This window comes from Melampsora larici-populina, assembly GCF_000204055.1.
Source record: "Melampsora larici-populina 98AG31 unplaced genomic scaffold MELLAscaffold_7, whole genome shotgun sequence".
Classification (NCBI taxonomy): domain Eukaryota; kingdom Fungi; phylum Basidiomycota; class Pucciniomycetes; order Pucciniales; family Melampsoraceae; genus Melampsora; species Melampsora laricis-populina.
Genome location: NW_006768771.1, coordinates 890,193 through 906,843, shown reverse-complemented (window position 1 = coordinate 906,843; position 16,651 = coordinate 890,193). Strand labels below are relative to the sequence as shown.

Sequence of the window (16,651 nt, the reverse complement as noted above, 5' to 3'; positions counted from 1 at the left end):
CTCATGGCTATCTGTGCTGCCTTCATCTCCGTTAAGAATAGAGCACTTTGTCCAAAAGAAATCGCTCAAGTCATCTTTCATCTTCAACATTGGGCTATTCCTCCTTCGTATGTAATCTTTCTCTCTCTTTTCTTCCTTCCTTTTTCTCTACATTTTACATTTTATTCCATTTTCTATTTTATTTTACTTCGATTTCGTATTCTATATGTGATTGTATACTATTGATTGATTTTAAAGCGATTTACTAGACCACCAGTTTAATTTAGGTAAACAAAACACGAGATGAACTAAGAAAGAAGAAACACCCCTTACATACAATTCTACATTGTATATTCATTTCAAGGATTCATTCAATCTACTCTACATACAGTTTTCATTTCATCTTGATTTTTTTTTTTTTTCATTTTCCCTATCTTCTCTTTCACAATTCTTCATCTTTCTTCTTTCCATTAACACCCCACACAGACACCTTCACACCCAATTTAATCCATCAAACACTCTTTCGTATCTCTCTCTCTCTCTCTCTGTGTGTTTTATACAGATTCTAAAACCTGAGTCTTTATTTTTTAAAAATTACAAACTAACCCCAATCCCACTAAAACTCTTCTTTATCCATCTCTATAAAACCAATTACTTACGATCATACACATCAAACTGTTCTGTTCAACTTCTTTTATAATCTCATATCAAACACTCTTTCTTGAATCACTCAAACTTATCTTCATCTTTTGTTTCTCTCTCTCTTTGGTTTCCCTAAATCCAATTCAATTCACAGTACCAGTCAGCCTTTTGGTGCTGTCTCAGCTTCGATCAGGAATCATTTACGTCGTTCAAAACTTAGTGAAAAAGTTCCTTTATTGGCTTTCTATCATCTTGTCTCGGCTCCCTCTTTGGCTGAGGGAAGATGTATGGGAATCAAATCAGAAGCTAAACCAACCGTTAAACGTTCGACACTTTGGTTCTTGAATCCTCTCTCTACCGGTTTCCTTGATCCTTTTGAAGGTGTACCCGAAAAAGGTGTCAAACGTAAACCCAAGAATCCAAACACCAACACCTTGAATCCGATCTCGATTCCTACCAGTTCTAATCCGACTCCTCTTGCCACACCTAATCTGACGCCTACTTCACCTCAACCTTCTAATCATACTCAATCTACCGGAATGAAGATCAAATTGAAATGGAGTGGTGCTTCACTTCAGAATGATACTTCTACAAACTCGTCTCATGAACCGATCCCTTCCACTTCAACCACACCTTATCGATCCTCTAATCTTCGAGTGAACATTAAACTTAATCCTAATCGAACCTCACTCACACCAGAAACAATTGAAGAAGAGAAACCTAATCTGTTATCACTCTCTCCGGCTTCTTGTGGTCATACATCAGATTCAGATCAATCAAGTGAATCATCAGATGATCATACAAAATCAATCGAAGTTTTTCAAGGTTTGATCAGACCTTCATCGATCCATCGACGAAAACCCAAGAATTTGTGTTACAAGACTAATCCAAGAACTCAAAGATTATCATCCATCTTTTCAACTTTTTATCCACCCTTGTTTGGAAGTTTTAATAAAACAGATGAACCGAATCATTCGAGAGAAGAAGATTTGAAAGCTAACAACAAGACTACCACCGAAGAAGATGGAATGTTGGTAGATCATGAGCTTTGGCCGGCTGTGAAGAGTAGTAGTCGAGAATCTGGAATTCTGATGGTTAGAAGGGAAGAAAAGGAAATTGAAGAGATTGAAGAAATCGAATCAGATGAAGAAGAAGATAGTGATAGTAGGCTCTCAGCCGAACCGGAAGATTATGCCGAGATGATGGTCAGTAGGACAGATGAATGGGATCGATGGCGGGAAAGAAGGAAGAGTGATGAAGGAGGTGAGGATTCGAATTTCAATACGCCTAGATCTTTTTCTTTGATTCATTCTCGTCGAGTCTCAGGAGTTGGAATCCTTGAGGGAGAAGCCAATCTGTCTTATTCCAAAGAAGATGAAACTCATCATTGGAGAAGAGAAAGGACCAAGAGTGGTAAATGGGTTTCGAATCAGATGGGATTTGGTTCGAATCAAGATTTGAATGTGACGCTATTAGAGGATGAAGTTGAGATGGGGAATTCAGAAGTTGAAAGGATTGTTTCGAATGAAGATCAGAGGATTGGAATGGGTGGTCCTAGTTTGATCAACTTTCGTGATGATCCACAAGCTTTGGTTGATTTGGATTCTTCTATCATCACCGGTACGTCATTTTTCATCAGCCAGATTTTTTTTGGATTCATTGCTCTGACATTTTTCTTGGATGATGTTGACAGAACCTATCACGTTGATCGAGCAAGTACCATCAATCTTTGATGACTTGAATGAAGAACCCATCATGGTTGAAAGACCACCAGACCGACCCCAAGCAGCATTAGATCAATCCTTAACTTCTTTAGCTGATAAACTAGGCTTCACATCACTTTGTGAAACCCGAGGAGAATCATCGTTTGATGAACTTGAAGAAAGTTTATCAGAAGATGAAAGTGAATGTAAACCGATGTTAAGTAGTGGATCTGAAAGTGAATCTGAATCCGATTTGAATCGAAATCGAATTCGAAAGACGTATGAATTAGATGAAGAAGGACAAGAAAGGATTCTTAAACGACTTAAACTTGATTTGGTTGAAAACTTGGATCATAGATCATCATCATTATCATCATCATCTATTCGAAGTTGTTCATTACCACCTATGATGTCTTCACCACTTTCACCTTTATTATCATTTGATGTCTCACATCATCATGAACATGCTTTTTCATTTGATGGAATCGAATCCGATGAAGAATTGGTGGTTGTTGAAGGAGAGGATGATATTGCATTAGAAGAATTAGATGAGGTATGGAATCAAACTAATCATATTGAACCAGACCTTAAACCCACAAGTAATCCAAAAGAATCCGACATTCAAATCAAAGAAGAAGAACCCATGACTACCATTACTGGTTTATCATCATCATTAAGTTCATCAGAATTCTTGACTTCAGCATCTAAACCTAAAAAGTTTATGATTTCAGAAGAATCAAGTAGTAGGACGACAACAAGTTTAAAGATGATGAAGATTTGGAAATCTGTTTTGGATTCTCAGATTGGTGAGGTTTATGTTTTGAAGTTGAGTTTGATGATGGATTTTAAACCGTTTAGGACACGTAAGTTTGGGAATGATTGGGTTTTGATTAGAAGGATTGAAGATGATTTGGTTCAGTTGAGTTCTTTTTCTTCTCTTCCAAAAAAAGTCATTTAAAAAAAGTTCAAGTGATTGATTTTTGGTGTTTTCTTTTGTTTAATAGTTTACCTTCTTTGATTGGAATCTTAAAGATTGAAGAAGAAGAAATCGAAAAGATTATTGAAGAAGAAAGTGAAAAGAATGATGATCGTCGGATGAAGAATCAGGGAAGTGGAAGATTTTTTTTACAAGATTGGATTGGATTGGATCAGGCTCAGGAGATTGTGGAAAGGTTTGAATGTATTGTTTCTACTGAAGAAGTTGGGGTTGTTAAACGCTTCTTGAGTTTGGTGGTTGATTTATGGATTGTTTGAGAGATTCTTTGGCTTGGGTTTTTTGGAGATGTGATGGGATGGGAGAATGGGAGAAGATGGGTTTGGTTCTAAGAGTTGGGTTTGGGTCTCTGACTTTTTTTTGAGTGATGAGTGAAAGGGTTTTAGATTTTAGATTCTTTAGAAGTGAAGAAGAAGTAGAAGTGAAATTCAATATCACCCTTCTTTTTCTTTTGATTTTTTTTTTTTGATTTTTTTTTCTCATTTATTATTTACAAACACTAAAAATGAAAAAGATGAAAAGAAGATGATAATGACATTTTTTTTTCTTTGGTTTTATACTGTTTTGTGTTTTTTTGAGTTAATCGTTAAGAGAAAAGTAAGAAAAAAAAATGAAAAATGAAAAAACAACTTTTTTATTGAAACAAAAAGTTTTTGATTTTGTGAATGGTATTTATTATTCTTTGAATGATTAAGAATGAAAGGATCAGAAGTGAGTGTTTGGATGGATGATAAGGTTGGTAAGATTGGATTTTCACAGGGTAAGACTTTGAGCTTAAGTCATAAGGTCTGTTTAAGTTATCTTAAGGGGGTGTGAGAATACAGGAAAGTGTTGAAATTACCTTTGAACTCAAGGCCTCGTTCCACTTTCAACAACTTTCAACTTTAACTTTCAACTTCAAAATGACCAATGAAACCAATCCCAACATGACCAACGAATCAAACAACCAAAACAATCAAACCACACCAAATCCAAACCAACCTATACCAAGATCATCAACATCTTCTTTAATCGAATTAATTTTATCTAAAGAAAATTCAATAGATATAAATTATTTAGAAACACTTAAAAAAATTAAACCAGAGGTTTTGATTTGTTTATCTGAAGATAGTCCAGAAGGAGAAGTAGATGTTTTAGATGAGGTTTTGGACGCTGAGATTCATGGGTTTGGGTATTTTGTAATACTGTAAGTTTGCAAAAGTTCTTTGAGATTTTGAGAATTCGAGATCACTGATTAAACTTCACGTGTTTTTTTTTACTTCTTTTTTTGTTTTTTTGGGTTGTATATATAGGTCTATGAGACTTGTTTTTGGTAAATTTAAATCTTTAGAAAGTATGTTGGATCATATAAATAAGTTTTGTTCCAAGATACCTGAAGACCAATTAACCAAACTATCACTCGATCGTAAGAGCCTTCTCCCCAAAACTAAAAAAAACCACCACCCTATATAAAAGTTGATATGGTTTTCTTTTTTGGGGGGGTTTGTTAACAAGTTAAAAGTTTTGTTAAAAGTTTAATTGATTTTTATGATCGATATAAATTACTTTGGAAAAGTGTAGAACCGATTTATTGGTTAATTAAAAAGAATGAAGATCAAGAGGTTTTGAGTGCTTTACATTCTTTGTTTATGAAGGTTATTTCCTTCCTCTTCTTTCGATTCTTTTCAGACAAGCTTTTTCTGATTTTTTTTTTGAATAGGTTTGTTTGTTTTGTGGTGAGTGGAGGAGAGCTATTGAGGTTTCTGGTGTTGATTTGGTTAAGGTTAATCGTAAGGTACGTTTTTTTCATTCTTTCTTTGTTGTTGATAAGATCAAATCATTTCTTTTTACTTATTGAGTTTTTTTTTGGGGCGGTTTTAAGAATCATCCAATTGATTATCAAGATCATTTGATTTATCATTATTTTGCTGGGATTATTCAAGCTTTAAATCGAAATTATAAACGTTCGATTCAATTACTTACAATCGTAAGTTTTCATCCATCACGAAAAAAAGAGAAATCCTTCAACAGAAATCCCTCCAAAACGATCAAATTAAAACAAAACAACACCAAACAAACTGATTTTGTTTTGATTTTGTTTTGATGTTTTCTTCAAGACGGTTTCAGCACCAGGTTCATTTATTTCTCAAATCCAAATCGAAGCTTACAAAAAATTAATTTTAATCAGTTTATTATCCGAAGCTAAATCACCTGAATTACCTAAATATTTGAATTCTCAATTTAAGTCTTATTTTTCAAAAATCGGAAAACTTTATTTCGAATTTGTTCATCTTTTTTTACAGTCTATTCATTCTTCTATTAACAATAGTACAACTGGTGGTTTTGAAGATGAGAAATTGTTGGGGTTTGTGGAAAAGAATCTTAATGTTTTTTTACAGGTTAGTTGAATGATTTTTTCTTTTTCGTCGGGGGAGGGGGTACTGATTGATTTTTCTTTTGGTGGGACGGGCAATAGGATCGGAATTATGGATTGGTTAAACTTTGTATTGAAGTTTTACCACGTAAGAAAATCTTAAATTTAATTCCGATTTATAAATCGATTCCGATCAAAACGATCAGTAAGATCTTAAACCAAACTTCTGAAGAATTCAAAACGATTGAATTAATTCAATCTATGATTACGAATCGAGAAATTCATGCTAGAATCATCCCAACTGAAACTGAAAATCAAGAAGAAGGAATCTTAGAATTCATAAATGATTCTGAAAAGAGTTTAATGAATTTGAATTTAATCATTCAAAGGATTAAAAGATTTGAAAGTCAGATGAAAGAAATCGAATTTAGTATTGAAAGGAATCCAGATTATTTAAAGAAAACTTTAAAAGAATTAAAAGAGATGGAAAAACCGATTGGATCTGGAGTAGGTGTAGGAGTAGGTGGGAATTTAGATACTCATTCTGGATCGGCTCAACAACAGTTTCTTCATCAACAACAAATTCAATATTCGATGCAAATGGTACCAGTTGGAGAAGAAGATTTAGGTGTGAGTATAGGTATGGAAAATGGATGGGATGAACAAGATGATTTTAAATGAAGAAGATTGAAATCAAGAGCAAAAGAAGAAAGCGGAAGCGGGGTTCTTTTTTGGCAGGGGGGTTTGATTGTAAAAAGAGTGATGTGAAGAAAGAGAAAAAGGAAATTCTAAAACTCTTTAAAACTTGTAAATTTTATCTTTGAAAGGGTTTGTACAATCAACCAAAAAAACTAGGAATGATTGATTCTTTTGGTTGGATTATGAAGAAAATTAATTAAAATGTTATAAATTATTGATTGAAGGTTTTTTTTTGGTTTTTAAACTCAAGACGTGTTCTTATAAAGAGTTTCTTAGGGTACTAAGATTTGATTTTTTTTGAGTATATTTTGATTTTGTACAATTTATGATTTAGGTTTTATATCATACTTATTAGAAAAAAGGAGTGAATGAGTCTATATAGGGTTTGTTTTGTGGGTTTGTTTGTTTGATGGGAGTGAAAAAGCTTGGATGAAATATTTGACCACAAACCAAACACAGAGAACAGTATAAATTGAAAGTGAAAAGAATGAAATTATACCAGCTTTAAGAAGTTACTTGAGTAGAGTGGAAGGAAGTAAAAAAGATTATCAGACCTAGAAAGTGGTAAAAGATTATTACAAGAAAAGATAGTGATTACTTAATGTTTAAAATAATCTGATCCAATCTTACTTAACTTTAAACTTTAAACAAATCAGAAACCAATTCTTTTCATTCTGCTTTGCAGATCAAATCTATTATATACCCAAGAGAAGCCTTGTAAGTTTTTTTGAGGGGGTTCACTAATGGTTGGTCTTTTCTTGCTTCTTTCTTGTTGAACACATAAGAGTAGAATATGATTTACTTTTTTTGAGATTTTGTACTTGCTTTGAGAACTTTTTTTCTCTTTTCTTGTAACAGAAGATCTGGTGGTGGGTTAAAAGACTGACAGACTATTGCACAGCAGTGGGATGTTGGCCTATAGGCTGTTTAGAAAGTATGGTCTGGACTCTGTAGACAGATGTTAGATGGCAAAGAGTAGACCAATTGGCAGCTAGATTTCAGAAGAATAGATCAATGAGCAGCTAGAGAAGAGGATATTGAAGTATTGAAATTTATGGAGAATGGTCAGCAAAATGCTAGATAGAGTGAGTTGTGGTCAACAGCAATTGAGAAAAAGTAAAACTATGATGTCATGAGTAAAAGGCAGTGGTAAAAGGCAAAGTAAAGAGAAATTAAAAATAAACACATCTCACATCTTGATTTTTCAAACTTTTATGATTTTAACAAGTCAAAATAATATCAAGTCAGAATTGATGACATCAAGATTTAAGCACATTTGAAATCATATGCCCTGGGGGACAATTAATTGTTTCAAAACAGATAAGAAGATGACTTGATGGTCATAATTGGTAGTGGTCAGCTTATGGAAGGTAAGTAGAGGAAGACATTTAAAACTACCCATGTTACCAGATTGTTGAGCTTCTCACACCAAAGCTGTTGAAAATTGCCTGATATGTAGAAATAAATTTGAGGTGGGATGAAGGTGTCAGAAGGAAAGATGAGATTGATGAGTTGGTCATGAGGAATTGGCAAGTCACAATTGTCCTCAAAGATCAAAAGACCAAGCACTGATATAAAGCTATTGATGTCTCAGCCTTCTATTGAGTTTTTGAGGGTGATACAATCTGATCTTCTGCTGGAAATGTCTAATCACCGAATGACCATCTGCACAGTCCAGACCTCCTGCAGAAAGTTTGAGGGCAGGCTTGGGTAACAAACATCCTTTAAAGACAATCTGCAGACCAGTTGCAGAGGGGTTTGGGGCAAGCAATAGGCAGTGTATTGCCTTGCTTAAAAGACCATTTTAAGGCCTTTTACAGATGGCTTTGGGGCAAGTGATGGGTGGTGTGTAGTTGTTTAATCACTAACATTCCACAAGGAACAACTTGCCATAAGTTACCACCATGTCAGTATCCTTGTAGCACATCAATGTGCACATACAAAGGACTTTTCTTAGACCCTCAAAAGAAGCTTTGAAGAGGTTCCATAATGGGCACATCTTCCCCCTATCACCTGGGACATTGACACTCAGTTGACCCCAGCTTCTGACAAAGGGTTCCACAAATCCTGTAACTCAATCATTGTTCATAAAGGGTGCTCAATAACAGTCTCAGTCTGAATACAGCTAAAATATGTTGAGGTTTGTCTAAAAACTCTCCGTGTTATTGACAAGGTCCACACCAACTGTCATAGCATCCATGATGTCAACAAAACCTGATCTACAAAGCACAATCCCACATCATAGTCTCCTCTGTAAAATTATAGATTGAATATATAGGAGAAGAGGAGACCAACTAATGAGATACTCGTGATTTAGCAGAAACAACAACACACTGCTGAGTTCAGGGTAGATGATACAGGCAAGTGTTCAGGGAGGAAAATGCAATAAGAGGAAATTATAGTCAAAACAAATGAGATTGTTCAGAATCATTTGTTGCCTTTTGTTGCAGTAGTTTCTTTGTGATCATAATCTTTGCACATTTCAATGTCTTTTTGCCTATCAGATGGAAAACCATCAGCATTCTATAGTTGTACCTAGGTGATAATGATGCATACAGAGTAATGGTCGCAAAGCCAGTCGATTCTTGAGTCAGGTGTCTTACTCTTGTGTGGCCGCCTCACGTAATTTGAGCTTGAGAGCTATCCAGCATACATAGGACGCTGCATCTCGCGTGAAGATTCTAGCAATTTCTTCGAGATCTATGTCAAGCTACAACTTTGAGTTCCAAGTGGTGCGACAGACCTCTTGTCGTCTAATACGGACACGCAGGTATGGTGTAACGCAAAATTCGATTTTATCGTTAGCTTTCTTCTTCAAATTACTTACACGCAGGTGAAACTAAGTATTCAATATACCTGCCTGCTTGTCTAACCACAAGCCGAAGCGGTAGGTACAGCCCCCAATTGTAGTCTGCAGCATCGGCGAGACTTGTAATCAGCGTAGTCAGCGGTGGGCCATCAAGAAGAGCCCTTCCAGCGGTGGTACTATGCCTTACATCTCCTTACACACGTTTTAGACTGATATAGTTCACGTCAACTGTTATCACCAATGAAGTGTTATGATGAAGAGGTGGACACTTTCAAAGATCTTAACACGATCGTGACTCAACCATTGCTATCAGCATTTCAGGAGCCCGCAGAAAGATCATGACAAGTCTTTCTTGCGGTGTTTTGCGGCATGATATAATTTGTACTGTTGAATTGATGATGAGAACAACCATTTTGCGCAAGCATCTTCGCTGAGATTAAACTTCAAGATGTCTACGTGGAGATCTCACCTACTTACTCGTGTAGACTGGACCCGCCTCAATCGATCGTCGTTCTTACATTTCTGCGTATGCTATCTGGCAAACACACAATTTCAATTATATACCTCTTATGCTACCTCGAAGGCAACATACTGAATTGATAGTATTATCATTCATCTTTGCAGCATTGGAAGTATAGTCATTTCAAGTTTCTGGTTTTGAATCATGATTCATTGGGTATGAGGTCCAGATATGCCATTATCTTTATTCCTGACTCGTGCCATCTCCAAATTGGCCTGAAATCAGAGTTTGCCACTGAACGGCTGGAAAGCGTTTTCAGCGCGTATGTATAACGGTAATCATCATCATGACTGAGTTTGATGCTTGATCGCAATTGCCTGCAGCACGGCACAACACGGCATAAAAGTTTTTCTATACAGGGGTAGGTTCTGACTTGAAACAAGATTGGCGATCGGCCTTGATGTTCAATTTCTCTGACAAATCATCAAGCGTGAAAGATAGCGTCAGATTATAGATTTAGTGGCAATGAAGCTCAATGAAGTGTTTCTTGGTGACTATAAAAACACATCGCCTGGTAGGCCCACACTTGTTTCTCCAGCTCAAAATTTCCTTCTTGAGATTCGCACAATTTCGATTAGAGCAAACAATCAACCACTCTTTCGTTCAAAGCTTTACTATCGTTGATATTCACACCCTCGTTATATCTCACTCGCTTCTCTCGAGTAAAATTCTTCAATATCTTTCCGTGATCATTTTCTGAAAGCCTATCATGAAACTCAACGTCGCTGTTATCACCCTTGCTGCCATGTTCGCCGCGGCGGCAGCTAGCCCTTTGATGGAAGGTGAAAAGCTCGCAGAGGCACCTCACTCTGCTTACGCTGATGGGAAATTTGTGCAAGGGGCATCGGGTAACCCACCACCTGCGCACTTAATGGCACAATCTCCGGCTGCTTCCGAGCGAATTCGCGTTCCCGAAAACCTCGCCCAAAGTACAACAGCTTACAGGGAAAGATACCAAGACCCTTCGAAGCGTGCTCAGGATATCAGCAACCGCTTGGCTTCCATGCTTCTTGTACACCATTCAACGCCCGAATCTTTGAATTCTAACATTGTTCGACAAACCGCCGAATTGATATCTGAGGGTAATGAACAAGACCCATCAGCCAAAAGTCTAAGTGAACACTTAAACCTCATCGCGGCTGTCGTTGAGCAAAAGAGAACGTTGACCCCGGAAACCCGACGCGGATTTGGACAAGCTGTCGACAACTACTTCAAATCCCATCCTATCGTCCGTGAAAAGTATGTTGACATCATCAAAAGAATCAATGCCCAACGAGCAGTTTGGCCTCAAGAAGTCACCCATGCTATTCGAAATCTCGCGAATCAAAACCACGTTCTCAGCGAGCACAACCAAATGCTTAACCAACGACTTCACCGAACCGAAGGACTACTCGAGGGTCTTATATCGATCCTTTCTCCAGAAGATCATAAAGCCCTTGTGAGCCACGTTCAAGAGAAACAAGCTCACGATAGAGAAGCTTTCCGTCTTAGACAAGAAGAAGAACTTCGCCGGGCCAACGTCAACGGAGCTGAGAAGTATCCTCAGGGCGAATCTCACTATGCTACTGCACCGGCTCATCCTGTTACCAAACAAACTTCAGCTGAAGCGGAACGCATCTACGGCCGAGAACCACACGCTGCTACTAAGTCTAGTGGCGTTGATGCTCCGCACGGTGCACCAGCTCCCACTTCCGAGTCTCACCACAACTCGGCTGATGAACACGAGTTTGATGACGAATATGATGACGAAGACCTTTACGACGACGACTATGATAATGAAGACTGGGAAGACTGGGAAGATGAGCCAACCGAATTACACAATACTCCAGAACACCGAGGAAAAGCCGAAGAATCCCAGGCCGCCGGCCCAGCAGTCAACACCCATCCCGCTCCAAGCAACGAAAAAGCTGCTCCGGCTCCGGCCTCTGAGACTGTTCATCAATGATGGTACTTGATCTTTCCTCGTTTATCATCTCTATCATTCCTCATGAAGTTCTGCAACGCTAATATTTCCTTTTTATTCCCCAATAGGGCATTTTTTCGGCACAAGCTTGATGACAACTTATCAGGCTTACCCGTGATTGGGATCTAAAAGTAGACTCATTCATCTGATAACTGCGTGTATCTCCTTACAACATATGCCAAAACATACAAAACCACCTTCATTTTCTATCTTGTTGTCGTTCTTAACCTTCCAATTAATATATGCACGAAAAGAAATCTTGTTATGAAAAGTTCTTATTGATGAGTTCCGAATAGGGATTGAAACGCATTGTCTCTATCTGCTTGACTTGCGATCATATAAGGCAATCAAGTACTTGAAAGAGCAGTGCATGATTTAAAATTGATTGAGTACTCACATGATTCATAAATTGTGTTGATGATGTGCTATTGTTGTTTGAATTCACATGTTCAACGTGGGTTAGGTAGCTATGCAATCAAAATTATCTGTGTTTGTTTCTTGTCAAAGTGAAATATCAAACTGAAATAGAAGCCAAGATCTGAGGGTCTAGTTTTTTTCTTCGCACAACTGTTGGAGAAAAGTAATAAAACCCAAACTGAGAAATGAGTCACATTAAAGTATTCTTTGTTCTGGTAGACTTTTCAACTTGAGCATTTTCCTTGAGAATAGGCTGATCAAATGAATTACGGTTGCCTTCGATCATTCCCTCCCTTCTTGCTATTTGAAAGTCTCAAAAATTATCGTTTCACTACCAGCTATTCAACAAAACGCTCATGTACTACAAGATATATCCAAGAAAATCTCAAATCTGTAAGAATATAAGTGGTGTGAGCAGACTTGTATTTTATACGTTGTGAGACTTTAACTTATTCTCGATTCCCTTCCTCAATAGGGCTTGTACATTCCAAAGATGAACAGATGAATGTTGGAGCTTCAAGGCTCTCGATTTTACATGCAGTACGCACATACGCCGGTGATGTTTTCTCAAGTTTTTTGCAGCATTTCACCAATTCACTGTAGACACCGTCAGAGTTTACTGCCGTGTTCCTTGAAACCCGCTGATTTTTTGATTCGAGCTTATGCATGTGATGTCTGTTGGATATCTGCAGAGAATAGGCAATATCATACACCGATTGATATCCATATCTGGATAGTATGCTATGGAACAATGTTTATAATGATTTTCAAGAAGAAACTTATTACAAAACATATGACTGATAAATTCAAACAAAACAGAGTACATGGAGGAAATCAAGATGCAGAGAGCAAAAGTACAATACACTTAGAGACGTGGAGAAACATAGATAGAATGTTGAGGTACGGATTTGAGACTGAAAGAAACCAATGTGCATTTTTGACTCAGATCAAGCTAACTTTATTTCTTACAAATCCACCCGTGAAATTTCTCAATGCACTGGTCTTTGTTTTAACTCTACCCATCTGCATCATAGAATAAGCATCTTCTACATCAGCAATTCTTAGAGGCGAACGAGTTGGTTCGGGTACAGATACTTTTCCTCCTTCAATTTCTTTCTCAGCGACTTTTCCAGTAGATTCATCTGTGATTCCAAATGGATCTTCTAAGAAACTAGCTCTACTTGGTGTAAGAAATGAAGGTAAATTAGGTTGAGGTGTACTAGGACCTGAGAATGGTCCACTTGGTTTAGGTCTTTTGTAGGCTTCTGATCCATCATAATCATCATCATGTCCATCTGTGCCGTTCGCTCTTCTTTTTTTCTTTGATGGACTTGTGTGTATTTCTGGTTTTGGTTTTGAGTCTTGACCTCTTGCCATCCTTGCTAGTTCGTAATCACGTTTTACTGCTAATCCTCTTTCACAGAGGGATCTGACCATTTCGTACGAGAGAAATCCTAGAACATCTACTACTTCATCTTTCGGATTACCTTCAATGTAATTTGATAGACCGACAAACTCTCGGAAACGTTTAGCTGAATGGAAAATCATGATTATCAGAAACTACTTCGATTGAAGGTTCATCAGATGTGAAGTGAAGAGCGGAAGTTTCAGCAAACCTTTGCGATACGTAAAAGAAGCTTGTCGACAATCGGAATAGTGCTGATATTCCTCCCTGGTCATATGTCGAGTGATTTCATCGGCTTCCTAAGTTGAGTTCATCGTCAATGAAGAGTACTTAAGATCTGGAAAGCCTAGGTAAGTAAAAAAAGTTATAAGACTCAACTCGTAAACGTTTTTCAGAAGCCTCATAGGCTTCCTTATCATCCTGATCTTCTTCTTCATCTTCGTTTTCTTCATTTACAACCAACATATCAGTATAAATCGTACTGAGTTCCCATGGTATCTTTAATTTCAACTTTTGAGATTTCATTCGATTTGTTTGGCCATTTGATTCAGCTTCGAAGGATTCAATATCTTTTTCATCTGTTCCATCTTCTTTTGCTTTCTTTCTAACATCTTTCCATCCAAGATAATTTCTCAATCGATTTACTTTTGCTCGATCGTGTCGAATAAGAAAGATTAGATCTTCTGTAGTCGGAACTCGTAAACCTCGTCGTTGAGCTAAAGCTCTAGCTTGAATGACCTGAGAAAGAGCAATAAGTCGAACTTGATATCTATAGAATCTTCAAGCATTGACAGTGAGTTTTCAAGTTAACGTACAAGTTCAGCTACTTGACATCGTACGACATCCTCGATGTATCTCACTGTTTCTTCATCGGGGTCTTTGACCTCCCCAAAGACAAACAACTAGAAAAGCAAGAAGCAAAAATGAGTAAGTTATAAGTCAAGAAGATGATCAAGAACTGCATACCATTTGTGATATCTCAGTAGCATACTTTGATGTTTTGGAAGATGATGGTACGGCCATTGTGAGTTGTTTGAATTCGACTCGTCGATAGTTCGTCAGTGAGATCGGCCAAAATCAGAGTTGAGGTCCCTTCTTTTTTTATTTTTTATTTTTTTTATCTAAATATTGTAAAGTTCACATATCGCACCTTATCGCACTGACCAATTTCGTATGTCTAATGTGAAATAATTCCCTTCGTTGTTATGATGGAACTGATGGAACACCAAACCTCTACAATAACTCTGGTGTATAAAGTTGAGCACCCGAAACATGTACAGTTGGGTGCGTCAAACGGCACGGTTTTTACCGGGATCCTGTTTTTTTTATTTTTTGAGAAATTGGATTTCTGCAATTATCAAACCTACAACAAACGCTGTTGACCATCACCTCCTGTACTCTTGCTATGAAACACTGGCATATGATCTCAAAAAGTGTATCATTTGGATGCATCTGATTCAGGTAAAGGCCATGAAAATTTGTTCTAGCCAATATGCTATGGTCTGCAAATTAAATCCTTCTCGTCAAAAATGAGCGTTGTTACTGTTGATCTTGGTTGTTGGGATCTTGAGCGTAAGTTGCCTTGCGGCCGGGTGTAGTTTGATTCCTGGAGTGTTATGCTCAGAGACTCAATCTCTTTCCTGAATCGATGACTCCTGAGCAAGCTTCTGTCAGCAATTGTCGTCGTCGAATGAGTGCTCTCGTACTGATGCAAGGTACACGTGCGTGATGTCGTGCCGAGGTCTGTAGGTAGGCAGTGAATCTTGTGAGCAGGGTCACCGGCGGTCGGCGTCCGACTCCGATATCGTAGAGCAAGTGATGTTCGGGGAGTAGCCCTTGTTCCTATAAATGCTGCCTGTTTTGTTTTGTCTTTGATATCTAAACACCTAATTTCATTTGCCATCCTGACCAATTAGTTTGAAATAATTCTGCATAATAATACGTTCACTTCCTGAATTCCTCTCAATCATCCTCTCCTCACGTATCTCTAATCTTTCAAGATAATGCTAGTCAAAATTACTTTTGTGTTGCTTACCCTGGGATTCAAGTCCACAATTACCGCTAAAGTCAACTCCGCAAACACCCAGAGTCCGAGTACATGTCAAGAATTGTATTCAGGGACTCTCAACAGAGCTCGTGAGTAAGATTGCTGAAAGGAGCAACCGCTTTATTAAGATTTACAATCTAACAGTGCCTTGCATCTTGAATTAGGATGTGTTTCTGGGGGTGTTCCAGGCACTGAAATCAATCATCAATGTTCCCAGTGCCATGGTGTTCCACCTAGTAAGTCTCAAACTAGCCATCTGCAATTCCTTGACTGAATTCTTATGATCTCCTGGAAATTAGCGGGGCAATGGTGCCTGTTCACCAATGGAACATTTCCAAACATAGCCATCCCCAATGACAGAACACTTTTCCGCGGTGAACGCGCCAAACCAAACGTAGCCTGCGCCAATTACGAAAGAGTTTACCGTGGGGGTAAAAGTATTGGATATGGTAAGCTATATATAGATCACCATTGCTTTTGCAAAACATCTCATTAAAATTTTCCTTTTCAGCTTGTTCCCCAAAAGAAAACTCGTTTGCAACTCATTGGTGCAATGCTCTCAACGCAGGAACAATGTATGTCTCAATCCACTATGTAATCTGCAAGAGCTATTTCCAAACTGATGAATGCTTCAACAAAATACATGATCTTGATATGAATTATGTCCACAGTCGAAGTGAGTGATAATTCCAGTTCTTTTCAGAGGTTTACTCTTCTTCTCAACATGAGCTATAAAGTTTTACAACTTTCCAGCTTCCTAATTTGGTAGAGATACATTTCCAAGAAAAGTTGCTGATGTTCCAACAATCTTTTCAGGCTGTGAAAAATGTCTGAAGACAGGGAGATACACACACCGGAATGTTTAGGTGGAATTTTGCCCTAGCCTTGTGCTTTTGGTTTGATAGGTGATGATGTGTGTAAAACAAGAAATCATGTGCCTCTGTTTTACCAACACTGCCACAGTTACTATACTAGTATCAGTATCTTGCAGTATAGTATCTTTTTTGAAAGTATAGTATCCAGATACTTAGTATTGGAAACCAGATACTATACTCCCAGGTGCTGAAAGACAGTACAGTCAACTCTCAATGTAAGCATATCGACCGTCGACAGATTTGCT

The 16,651-nt window shown here is 37.7% G+C and overlaps 5 protein-coding genes across 5 annotated transcripts; 4 read left to right on the top strand and 1 right to left on the bottom strand.

Moving 5' to 3' along the window:
• Positions 1 to 489: 489 nt before the first annotated feature.
• MELLADRAFT_77029 (uncharacterized protein) lies at positions 490 to 3,878 on the top strand (the record flags this gene model as incomplete). Its single annotated transcript, XM_007406950.1, has 3 exons — positions 490 to 2,241; positions 2,315 to 3,242; positions 3,329 to 3,878. The coding sequence occupies 3 exons, from the start codon at positions 909 to 911 to the stop codon at positions 3,576 to 3,578; spliced, it is 2,511 nt and encodes an 836-aa protein (XP_007407012.1).
• A 342-nt stretch (positions 3,879 to 4,220) lies between these two features.
• MELLADRAFT_60834 (uncharacterized protein) lies at positions 4,221 to 6,352 on the top strand (the record flags this gene model as incomplete). The annotated part of the gene is made up of 7 exons (XM_007406951.1): positions 4,221 to 4,504; positions 4,611 to 4,651; positions 4,879 to 4,952; positions 5,018 to 5,092; positions 5,180 to 5,284; positions 5,415 to 5,696; positions 5,774 to 6,352. The coding sequence occupies 7 exons, from the start codon at positions 4,221 to 4,223 to the stop codon at positions 6,350 to 6,352; spliced, it is 1,440 nt and encodes a 479-aa protein (XP_007407013.1).
• Positions 6,353 to 10,408: 4,056 nt separating this feature from the next.
• On the top strand, positions 10,409 to 11,644 carry MELLADRAFT_103805 (uncharacterized protein; the record flags this gene model as incomplete). The annotated part of the gene is made up of 1 exon (XM_007406952.1): positions 10,409 to 11,644. The coding sequence occupies one exon, from the start codon at positions 10,409 to 10,411 to the stop codon at positions 11,642 to 11,644; it is 1,236 nt and encodes a 411-aa protein (XP_007407014.1).
• A 1,178-nt stretch (positions 11,645 to 12,822) lies between these two features.
• MELLADRAFT_47347 (uncharacterized protein) lies at positions 12,823 to 14,528 on the bottom strand (the record flags this gene model as incomplete). The annotated part of the gene is made up of 5 exons (XM_007406733.1): positions 12,823 to 13,611; positions 13,696 to 13,783; positions 13,863 to 14,222; positions 14,300 to 14,386; positions 14,451 to 14,528. The coding sequence occupies 5 exons, from the start codon at positions 14,505 to 14,507 to the stop codon at positions 13,022 to 13,024; spliced, it is 1,182 nt and encodes a 393-aa protein (XP_007406795.1).
• Positions 14,529 to 15,487: 959 nt separating this feature from the next.
• Positions 15,488 to 16,292, top strand: MELLADRAFT_60831 (uncharacterized protein; the record flags this gene model as incomplete). Its single annotated transcript, XM_007406953.1, has 6 exons — positions 15,488 to 15,620; positions 15,696 to 15,767; positions 15,831 to 15,980; positions 16,043 to 16,106; positions 16,203 to 16,207; positions 16,285 to 16,292. 6 exons carry the CDS (start codon positions 15,488 to 15,490, stop codon positions 16,290 to 16,292), a joined length of 432 nt encoding a protein of 143 aa, XP_007407015.1.
• Between the last annotated feature and the right edge of the window lie 359 nt (positions 16,293 to 16,651).